Below are 11,710 nucleotides of genomic sequence, written 5' to 3'. Positions count from 1 at the left end.
TTATAGTTATAAGTGAGACAGATCAAATAAACACAAACAAGGCCTTGCAGGGATGGGAGTCTCTCTGCAGCCTAATGGACTTCAGTGTGTTCTTCGTTTCCTCAGACTGCCTGGGGGATGCAGAGGATGGGCACTGGGAACTTAAAAAAAATACTAAGTGCATGTCTGAGTGTTGTAGAGGATTGCAGAACTATGTATCTTTTTTAGTATAGAAATGTTTGTCATGGTGATGGAACCAGGGCTTTATTGCAAGGCTTTTTAAAATGTATTTATTTATTTATTTATTTATTTATTTATTTAATTCATTCCATTCAAACTGCAGTGATGGGTGGTCATGGCCAGCAAGGCCTTCTCTAAATCACTGACATGTTTAAATCCATTTTTATACATGAATATTTATTACTCCCATGGACATTTGCAAGACGGAATTTTTAAGAAAAGCTGGACATAATCAGGAAAGGTCAGACAAAACATTTAAAACCAATTCTTAAGCTTCTTCTGGAACCATTTATACTTTTATAGAATTGGCACAGAACACACACACACACACACACACACACACAGCCTAAATTTCAAATAAAAGAAATAAATAAAATGGACAGCAAACCCGGACAGCAAACCTTTCATGAGGTTAATTTTGATGCTTCTGCTAGAGATGATGAATGTGGGCGGTGCAGCTGTGGCAATAACATGAGACTTGTTAAATTGTATTCATTAGATTTTTTTGCTTTAGAAATATAATTTCTAAATATGATGCAGCACTCTGTTATAATGCGCTCCTCTGTAATATTGATGGTTTCTACAGCCGTGGCCTGACGGTATTGAGAGGTGGATTATCTCAGGTAGGACACCACTGAAGGTCGAGGTGTGAAATGAACGGCCCATCACTGTCATACAGTGGCACCTAAGCAGCTCTTGAAACTATATATAGTTATCAGTAATACTAGAGAGGTTTTAAATTATTGATAATACTGTACATTTGGCACAGTTTTCGACTGGGTGTTCATTTTTTCTGAGGATAAAATAGCATGAGCCGTATTTTAGGTGCTTTACGGGGCAGTGTCTCAGTCTCGCGATAACTGAGTGCAGCACAACGAGATCTCGACACGCCATGGAGGAATGACATCTTGTCAACAGTCTACATAGAAGTAGCATTACAGGTAACTGGACACGAGTTAATATCCGAGGAAAAGCAGGTTTGTTAAGGAGCTTTGCTGTATAGTCCTGATTTGACTTTTTTTTTTTGGGAGTTTTCTCTAATCCAGGTGAGCTCGCTAACCCAGTTAGCCAATAGGACAATAAGCAGCTGTTAGTGTTTCCTATAACCTAGAAGGCGCCGTTTATCAAAACGGTAACGTTTAATTTTTCAAGAGAAACCTGCTAGTTTGGAAAATATCAACTATTTTGTAACGTGAATTATAAGATAGAATCGGTTTGTCTACTTGTTTATTTAGAAAAGCTTAAAATTCACCTAAGACACGTCAAACTAAACGCCCCCGAGCCACTTCCGGTCCGCGGATCCATTATATCCGGTCCGGGAGGTAATATCATAGCTCTGTTATAACCGGTAAAGTGTGAGTGACTCTGTGGACGCTTTAGTCTCCATGAATTCATGTCCCCTCTCTGTTTCCAGGCTGCTCAAACTCTCTGCTTGTTTGAAAGTTCATATCTGTGTGACATCTTTTCTCTGTTCTGTAGATGAACACAGACTTCAGTCTTCTCACCCCAAACATTAATGAAGTAAAAGCTGAGAAAAGATGCCAAACATCTCTCTCAGACAAGTGTGCATTAAGTTCAAGTTTATTTCTATAGCACTTTTCACAATGGACATTGTCTCAAAGCAGCTTTACAGATTTTCAGAATAAAAGGGAACGGTGTGTATTTATCCCTGATGAGTAGCCATGGCGACTGTGGCAAGAAACAATTTCCTTAGATGTTATGAGGAAGAAACCTTGAGAGGAACCAGACTCAAAAAGGGAGCCCATCCTCATTTGGGTGATCTCAAGAGTGTGATTATAAATCTTTAAACATGACAAAACACAGCAGAGTGAGAATGAACCCGAGTGTGTGATTACGAGTAATGTCCTTTCTTCAGTCTTCTACAGTCAGTTGATGTTGTGGAACCATTAGAGCAGAATGTACTGCATTTACTTACTCTTTGATTTTCACACTTTATTCTGCATCCTGTCCGTTGAGGAGAGTGTGTTGAGAACATGGAGTGAGTATTTTGAGCAGCTGATGAGAGAGAGAGAGAGAGAGAGAAGGTTGGATAGTGTGGAGATGTGATTAGGATTAGTAAGGAGGAAGTGAGAGCAGCAGTTAAGAGGATAAAGAGTGGAAAGTCGGTTGGACCAGATGACATACCTGTAGAAGCATGGAAGTGTTTAGGAGAGATGGCAGTGGAGTTTTTACAACAGGAACCAGATTGTACAACAGGATTCTGGAAGGTGAGAGGATGGAAGCTGAAGAATGGAGAAGGAGTGTGCTGGTACCCGATCTTTAAGAATAAGGGAGATGTGCAGACCTGCAGTAACTACAGGAGAATTAAGTTGATCAGTCACACCATGAAGTTATGGGAAAGAGTAGTTGAAGCCAGGCTGAGAGAAGGGAGCAGGTGGAGAAGAGCCTGGAGAGGTGGAGGTTTGTGCTGGAGAGAAGGAGAATGAAAGTCAGTAGGAGTAAGACAGAGTACATGTGTGTGAATGAGAGGGAGGGCAGTGGAGTGGTGCGGTTGCAGGGAAAAGAGGTGGAGAAGGTGCATGAGTTTAGGTCTCTGGGGGTCAACAGTGCAAAGTAATGGAGAGTGTGTTAGAGAAGAGAAGAAAAGAGTGCAGGCAGGGTGGAGTGGGTGGAGAAGAGTGATAGCAGGAGTGATTTGTGATAGAAGAGTATCTGCAAGAGTAAAAGGGAAGGTTTATAGGACTGTGGTGAGACCTGCGATGTTGTATGGTTTAGAGACAGTGGCATTGAGTAAAAGACAGGAGGTGGAGCTGGAGGTAGCAGAGCTGAAGATGCTGAGATTTTCATTAGATGGTTTGGACATGTGGAGAGGAGGGACATGGGGTATATTGGTAGGAGAATGCTGAGGATGGAGCTGCCAGGTAGGAGGAAAAGAGGAAGACCAAGGAGGAGGTTTATAAATGTGGTGAGGGAGGACATGCAGGTAGTTGGGGTGAAAGAGGCAGATGTAGAGGACAGGGGGGTATGGAGACAGATGATCCGCTGTGGCGACCCCTAATGGGAGCAGCCGAAAGATGAAGATTCTGCATCCTGTCCGTTCTGTTGTTTATTCACAAGATTTGGCCCTTTACTTAGACTCAGTATTTAATTTTGAGCCCCACTATGATTGAGTTTGACACCACTGACCTGTGAGTTGTACCTACAATTGAACCACTGGTTACACTGACACCAAACCAGTTATTTGTCCTTTTGTTTGTCATTTTTGGATTAAACCCACATTCCACACTCTGATTGCTTTAGTAGATAATTTACTGAAAGTCCAGGCCAGACCAGAGTCTCTATTCATTTGTCCGTCCGTCTGTTTGTCCATCTCCTTTGCATCCATCTCAGACATCCATCTCATTAATATCCCATCTGTCTACCTATCTCAGACATCCATCTCATTATCCATCCATCTTATCATCCATCCAGCCATCTGTCTACCTATCTCATCCATCCATTTCATATCATCCATCCATCCATCCATCCATCCATCCATCCATCCATCCATCCATCCATCCATCCATCCATCCATCTTATCATCCATCCAGCCATCTGTCTATCTATCTCAACCTCCATCCATCCCACCATCCTGCCACCTGTCTACCTATCTTCTGTTAGAGCTTTATTCTGATCAAGGTTCTAGCGGATCAGGATAGGAACCTGGCTGGGACACGAATCCAGCACATCCAGAATCCATAAAAATGTGAAGAATTGTTTAGCCAGTTTTTGCATATACACTTTATTAGGTACATTTTATAAACAGTTTTTTATTTATTACTTACATTTTCATTTATTTCTTATTTCAGGTGAATATTTCATGACAAGGTAGAGACTGTCGCTGTGAATAATTTGCATTGTTCATTGGTGGAAAAGAAACACCAGTTACTAAATATTAATCTGATGGTTAACCTCACAATGCTCACACTGTCATGGATCCAGTGGCATGGCAGTGTATCATAACTGTGTTGTGCAAAAGTGTTGCTTAAAATAGAGACCACTGATGAATTAGTAACTTATATGGTAAAAAAAATATATATATTTATCTTGAGTTAGATTTGTTTAGGATTTAACCCATAGATCTCAAAGTGGGGTGTATATAGGAATTAGAAAACTTTAATGATTTGAGTAAATAAATATTTTGCACTTACATTTTTGCTATAAGGAGGTCTTTAGTCTGGAACGATTTTCTGACTGCAAAATGTTTGAGATGTGATGCCAAACTGGGGAGATGTAATACAGAGTAGTAGCTTTCAGAAGGTTGGAAAATTGTATATTTAGATAGAAAAATGTGGCATGATAAATGAAGCCTGATGTTTATTGTTTAAATTATTAGATCCATTATGCATTTTCCTATCTACTCTTTCAATTTGAGCTCAGTAACCAAACAAATGTATTGTCTTATTTGTCATCTTATTAACCGCTTTTTCCTGGTCATGGTTGTTGTTGTGGTGGATCCAAAGTCTATCCTGGGATTAGTGTGAGGCCGAAATCCACTCATATTTATCTCTATCCTGTCTCTATGTTGCAGGCATGCCACTGTGTGACACTGAGTAGCCACCTGCCCCAGTGCCTCTCCCTCATCTGACCTCATGACAACCCCACCACTTGGCCAGTTTCCTGCGCAGCAGGCGCAAGCAGCACGGGATGTAAACACCGCCTCGCTATGTCGCATCGGGCAGGAAACTGTACAAGACATAGTTTTAAGAACCATGGAAATCTTTCAGCTGCTTAGAAATATGCAGGTGAGTGCAAATACAGAGGGAAGTCTTTGAGTTAGAGACTGTGCAGGTCAGGAATTTTGTGGCCAATTATTTTGTTCGGGTATGTTTTGGGTTGCTATGAGTGAAATTCAGCTGAGTACACACAGACACACACCTGCATGGTAACCTCAGTTGGGTTTTACTGCGTAAAAATACACAGCACCAAAAGACCTCATGTGAAATCCAGTAATTATATTAGATTTGTTCTTATGTCTGTTCGCTTGTTTTCTGCCACAGCTACCGAACGGGGTCACGTACCATCCTAACACACATCAGGACCGGCTTGGGAAGCTGCAGGAGCACCTTCGCATGCTGTCTGTCCTCTTCCGCAAACTGCGTCTGGTCTATGACAAATGCAACGAGAACTGTGCTGGTCTGGAGCCCATTCCTCCTGAGGTTATCACTCATTTTCACACTGTTTCACACAGGAAAAAAAAGTAGTACACATCCTAAAAATATATACATAAAAAAAAAAAAAAAGTCTGCTGGCTGCATTGGTTTAAAGTATTACAAGAGTTCATACGGGTAAATATAGCTGGTTTATTCACAGAGAGGGTGATGTCCAAACAGCTCATGCGTTTTGATAAAGATAGAGGTGTGATTATTTATAATTAAGGAATTTAGGACTTGTCTTTAGACTCTGTGTATGAACGTGGAGAGCAGCGATTGGGTTATGGGTCCTAAATTTTAGATCCTAACAAAGGAACAATTTTCTTTCTCCTTTACTATTTTCCAGGCACATTCAACATCACAATAATGAGAAATCCAGCATCAAAACATTGGAGACAATAAACATTAAACTCAAAGTTTGAGTTTGTAACGCAGCTGTATGGCAGTTATGGCAGAGACTCGGCTCAGGATATTTGGTGATTGGCTACGACATTGCTCAAACCTAGAAATTTCATGCTAGAGTTTACAGAAGTGAGAGACCTAGATAGAACTAAAGTCTTGCTGCATCACTTTCTTTAGTAGAGATGAAGTTCCTCTTGTGCCACTGTCAGCAGGTAGTTAGATGGCATTGTGGGTAATATACAAAACCATTTACTTGTCGTAGAGCAGCAAGTTTGGAGCAAAACTATTAAAATAGGGTTTTATTAGTGGGCATCTTGGTGTTCTCTGTACATTTAGTGCTATTGGTTTAAATAAAAACAACAATTTGTATGAGGTTTATTCATCCAATCTTTCACTGCTGCGTGAACTGAACTGTTTGTCAGTCATATCCTTGATCCCTATAAATCCACCTCTCAGCATCATAAGCATTTTGTAGTAGTTTTGTTGCTGTGGTTCCCTCTTACCCCACTTCAAACTATCACCTTCCAAAATTATTGATTTATTGAAAAGTCTTCCCAGAATTGGACTAACTGACAGGGAAAGATGTGAGAGAGAAGAGGAACAGCTTAACAGTATGTTAAACATGTATTACCAAATAAGCATCCGTTCTTTCGTGAGGATGTTTATGCTGGCCAAGCCTCTGCAGTTTGACTTCATGTGCTCTGTACGTTCTGAAGCTAGCTCTTCAAACAGGAAGTGGGCTAATGGAGTCAGTGGCATTACCTCAGCACTGCTCTAATGAGATTCAGGCTGCAGTATGAACAGCTGGCACAGGCGCTTGCATCAGCGTTTTCCACAGCCACCGGCTCCTCAGCGCCCTGGAATTTCCTGCACAGTCGAAAAGAGCCATTTCATTTACCACTTCACTTTTTCCATCTGTTTTTTTTTTTTTTTTATTCTCCTTCAAAGTAAAGAAAATGAGTGCACCTCATTGAATCATTTTTCTCTGTCAAGCAGCAAAACCACATCATTCCTCATTGTCCAAAGTATGAGTAACATGCTGTTGCTTTACTCCCACTTTCACCCCCTGCCTGCTACCACAACGTGGCTCTTATCAGGAAAACTCTTATGCAAAAGCTTGTTGTTTCCAGTCCTTGGCTTGAATCCCTGGTTTCATCTTGACATTGAAGTACTTTGTGTATGGGTTTCCCATGAGTTCTCGGGTTTCTTTACACATTGCTGTGCAATGGTTTGGTCTCTTATCAAGGTTGTACTCCTGTTTCATTCCTGGGATATTCCTGGGATAGACATCAGTATAAAGTGGTTAATGAAGATGAATGAATGAATGAATGGATGAATGAATAAAGAATAAATTGAGTTTTGCCTTTTAGATGCTATTTTGTTCTCTAGTTTTTATATGACCAGGATTTAATGGTACAAAGACTTCGGTTTAAAAAAAAAATAAAAAATTTGGATCAGCTTTTTTATTTTTATATAAAAATGTAAAAATCTGTGTACTGCAAAACATTTTTGAAGTAATATCAGCTATAAGGTCTATGTATGATGTACTGTGACTTGCAGTATGTGCGGTTATGTGATTAGCTGTATGTAATTCCACACAGTTTATTATAAGTTTTCAATTCTGTGAAGTGTCTCCAGTACAAGTCCTTGTGTTGGAGCTGTTACTAAAGAAATAATAACAATTCAGAATGGGCACATTAATATGAACTTGCCTTTCATGATACACCCTGAAGAATTTTCTAGTACTGCTGAGGTATGGAAAAATGTACAGCATGCCTTAAAGACAGAAGAGATCTATTATTTTTGTTTGAAATTTAATCGCGTTAATTCAATTTTTTTTCCATTTGCTGGACAAACAGTGTGTTTGTTGAGCTGATCCTAAATCGATATGGAAGGACAGACTTAATACAGCTTCCATGCCCAGCATGATGTCAGGTTGCTACTGCAGGGCTTTTTTTTTTTTATTATTCTTTGCACCAGCAGGTGTCAGTATGATTTAAGCTGAGATTACTGACTACAGAGACACATTGATAATTTGTCAAGGTTGTTTCAGGATGGCAGTGTTTACAAAAAAGAATGAATTATCAGAAGTGATGTGGAACTGATTGAAGCAAACACTCCGGATGGAGCTCAGTAATAAGGGAGATGAGTAAAGTACAGTGGACATGCTGGGGCTCACACCAAGGACAACAGTAAAGAATCAGGGGAGATGAATTATTTGAAGGTGCTGGGGGCCAGAGATTGCAAAAGAACACACATCCTTCACTCAAGTTAAAGTACTGACTACACAGTTAAAGTAAAGAAGTTTGTCATTAAGGAAAAAAGTAGCGAAACTACCTGTTTTAGTGTCACGCTGGCAACGACTTCACATCATAATAACATATTAATACAAAATAATTTTAGATTTTGTTCCCTAATGAATGTGTCCAGGCTGAACAACCACCATATAGAACACAAGCAGAGAAAAGATGATGATGATCAGGTGATCATTGTTAGCTTGGATTGAAAAAGCGGCGCAATTACAAAAAAAGTTTGAAAAATATTGATCATGTCACCAAATAGATTAAAACTAAAGTCTGGTTTAAAAATGTAAGAAGTAGAAAATACAGATATTTGTGTAAAAAATATAATAAGTAAATGAGTAAAATTAAAAAGCAAAAAAATAAATAGTAAAAACTGATACCAGAAAAATCTACTTAAGAACAGTAACGAAGTATTTGTACTTCATTACTTTTCACCTCTGGTTGGCAGGGGCAAACAACTATAATTAAACACACCAGACAAGAAAAGTTGGAGCATGCAGAACATTATTATGGTGGAAAAAAAAATTACTTATGTTTTTTTTAGGTAATAGAAAATGTCAAACAGTTTGAACATTCTTTACCAGTTAATGCGAAAACAGCCTAGTACTGGATGTGTGTGTTCTTTCAACCAAGCAAAAGCTGCCTTGTGATGGAGGCAAAAGCCTGACAATTTAACAATGTGGCTGCTAAAATCCAAGAATGATCGCAAAAAGAAATTTAACTTGAAGTAGTTTTTGGTGAGGCTGTATATGATTTGATGTTTATGTTACAGTTGCTATTTGGAAAGCACCGAGTGTAAGTGAGCTCAGTACTTCTAAAGCAGTGGCATCCAATAATCTGGTCTGATTTCTAAAAAGTACTTATTTCGCTGTATAAGAAAACATACACAGTGGTGACACAGTAGAATTGTATTTAATTCCCCACTGAGTTATGGCAATGATTTATTATTACACTTTAAGATGAGTGATTTATAAAATGACCATAGTGGGATTTTGAAGCACTCCCCTATACGACAGGAAAACACTCATATCTTTGGAGAAAGTGTGACTGAAATGACAAAAATATATTTGTACTTTTTTTTCACTGCCAATTCCTCTAGACACGGTCAATCAAATTATTGCTCTGAATCTGCTCTCAGTACAGTAGTGTTACACCAAATACTGTAATAAATGCTACTGTTATAATGATTAAATATTTATTTGAAAAATTGTTTACTATAAATATTGAAAAAGGGGAAAATTTAATTTAAAACATTAGGTATTAATAATAATTAATTTATTAGCTGCTCAGAGAAATGTAATATTGTTTCTCTCACTAGTAATGTTATTGTCATTGTCCTGAAAGTACATAAATAAATCAATTCCAGTTTTAATAGTTATTTCTTACTGTAATTAAAAACAAATGTTTAAATCAAAATGTTTCAAGAACAACCTAAATCCCAAGTTAACAGTAAGAATAAAATAAAACATTTGCATGTAAATATGATACAGCTTATGTATGTATGTATGTATGTATGTATGTATGTATGTATGTATGTATTTATTTATTTATTTAATTCTTTGGGGGAAATTGGCTCAATATAAATAACAGATCTGTTTGGTGCCATCTCTGTATTCAGTCTTATAGTTTTTCTTTGAATCATTCAATATAAACTTTATGACAAAAGAATTGGCACACCTGAGTTTTTTAGCCTTATGTGGTTCTTTCTCAATCTGTTACCACCAAGTTTAAGGCTGACATTTAAATAGGATGTGTTTGGATGCATTAACATTGTATTTTCTCTTCATTTGAACTCTGAGACCCAAACCTGATTCAAATTCAAATTTTATTAGTCACATACACATACACATTCATACAGAGTACGACATGCAGTCAAATGCTTTTTTACGACTGTCCAACGTGTAAACATGAAAAATCAAAAGAGAATATAAGAAATGTATAGAATAAATAAAAAGTATGAAAACAAGGTTAAGAATAATATATATATATATATATATATATATATATATATATATATATATATATATATATATATATATATATATATATACACATTTTACAGAAAGGGATGGATGTGTATGACAGATATTGACAGATATGCCCTTGTGGACAGAGTGAGCATCATAAAGTTATGGTTTAAATTTTTTTTTACATTAAAGATCTAGAGTGCTCTGCTATTGAACACATTTTGAATGGATTGGTAACCCAGGCCTCTTCACCCTACATCAGTACCTGACTGTACTAACACCCTTATAGCTGACAATCCATAAGCTAGTGGAACATCTTCCCAAGGGAGTGTTGGTTATTATAACAGCAAATAGGGCTTACTGTTGAATGGGATGTTGTAAAAAGCACATACGAATGTTAAGGTCAGATGTCCACAAACATTTGTGCATATCATGTATTAGTGATTGTTGGTCCAGTTTCTCAGTATATATATATATTACTCAGCAGTCTGAGGACCTACGTGTATGTTATCTAAATGTAAACTGTGGCAATTGTCTCTATGGTTGATTGCATTAATATGATACCTCCTTGAATTATCTCCACATTATGCAGCATGGCTGAACAAATGTAAGGTCATAACAAAGTTATTGAGTGCTGCATAAATTGAATCTTATCCAGTTTGCTTTTAAGAGTTATGCACTGATGTTTCTTTTTTCTTGTATTGCCTCCGCTGCAGCAACTCATCCCCTATGTGGAGGACGACAGCTCCAAACTGGATGAGCGTGTAGCCAGTCAGATGCGTTCAGCCAGCGAAGAGAGAAGAGAAGTGCTCGAGGTGAACAAGGTCAGCACAGTCTCACTACCCTTTCTCTGTTCTCTACAGTCTAATGTAGCTGTTTGCTGTAGTTGGCACACACTAATCCAAACAGTCTTTTTTCTGCCTAATTTATACCAGAACCTCTGTGTAGGGATCCATCACTGTGACCCAATGGCCCAGACAAGTATTCCTGCGCTGTGTTCTGCCCAGACATGTTTCTTATTTCAAAAATGGGCTGCTTCATAAAAAGCTTTGGGCTGACCAAACGCGCAGCTGCAAATGACATGTTGGATGCAGAGAATGTGTAGCGGGAATAAGGGATGTGGAATTCAGAGGAGGTCAGCATCACAGCCAAATGTGGGGAGCAGATGTCGGCCACTTCTCTGCATCAGCCTCAGCTGTGCCTTCAAGCTTGAAAGAAATTGACGGATAGATGGGATTGGTGGGATATTTCCAAGGGACTTAAACTGTTACAAACAAACAGTGGAGAGAAAATTGACCTGGTCAGTCTGTCCATTCTGTATAATCTTCACACATGGTGGTATGCTTCAAAGAAAAAGCATCATCAGTATAGTGTGTTCCAGGTTTAATTCCAGATAGTAAGGGCTCAGGGGTTGTCCAGCAGTATATATTGTAGGGCAGTGATCCATTTCCGGAGCTGTGAAAGATGGCCCTGTCCTCGTTATCTGTCGATTAGGGTAATTGCTGTTAGTCAGAAGTCACCTGAAATATTGCTCTGCAGTCCTCCGAGTAGTAGTCTGACCTTCGCCTTTATCGCCATTCACATATTCACACACGTCTTAGCCCCGTCCACATCTTTTACATCGCCTTTGTGGAGCTGAGAGTGATTTGTGCGGCCCATTGCTTAG

The 11,710-nt window shown here is 38.6% G+C and overlaps 1 protein-coding gene across 7 annotated transcripts in view; it reads left to right on the top strand.

Annotated features, from left to right (window-relative positions):
* The first annotated feature begins 1,069 nt into the window (after window positions 1-1,069).
* Window positions 1,070-11,710, top strand: part of med30 (mediator complex subunit 30) — a 60,482-nt gene continuing 49,841 nt past the window's right edge. For 2 of the 7 annotated variants that reach the window (XM_046834412.1, XM_046834413.1), the window contains exons 1-4: window positions 1,082-1,196; window positions 4,751-4,964; window positions 5,220-5,378; window positions 10,761-10,868. In XM_046834412.1, the coding sequence (XP_046690368.1) occupies window positions 4,812-4,964; window positions 5,220-5,378; window positions 10,761-10,868 (420 nt within the window). In that variant the 5' untranslated portion in view covers window positions 1,082-1,196; window positions 4,751-4,811. Of the gene's footprint in view, window positions 1,266-4,750; window positions 4,965-5,219; window positions 5,379-10,760; window positions 10,869-11,710 lie in introns of all 7 variants that reach the window. The other 5 variants (XM_046834410.1, XM_046834409.1, XM_046834414.1 and 2 more) reach the window with 5 other exon arrangements.

This window comes from Silurus meridionalis, chromosome 22, assembly GCF_014805685.1.
Source record: "Silurus meridionalis isolate SWU-2019-XX chromosome 22, ASM1480568v1, whole genome shotgun sequence".
NCBI lineage: Eukaryota > Metazoa > Chordata > Actinopteri > Siluriformes > Siluridae > Silurus > Silurus meridionalis.
This window is presented reverse-complemented; position numbering and strand designations above follow the sequence as displayed.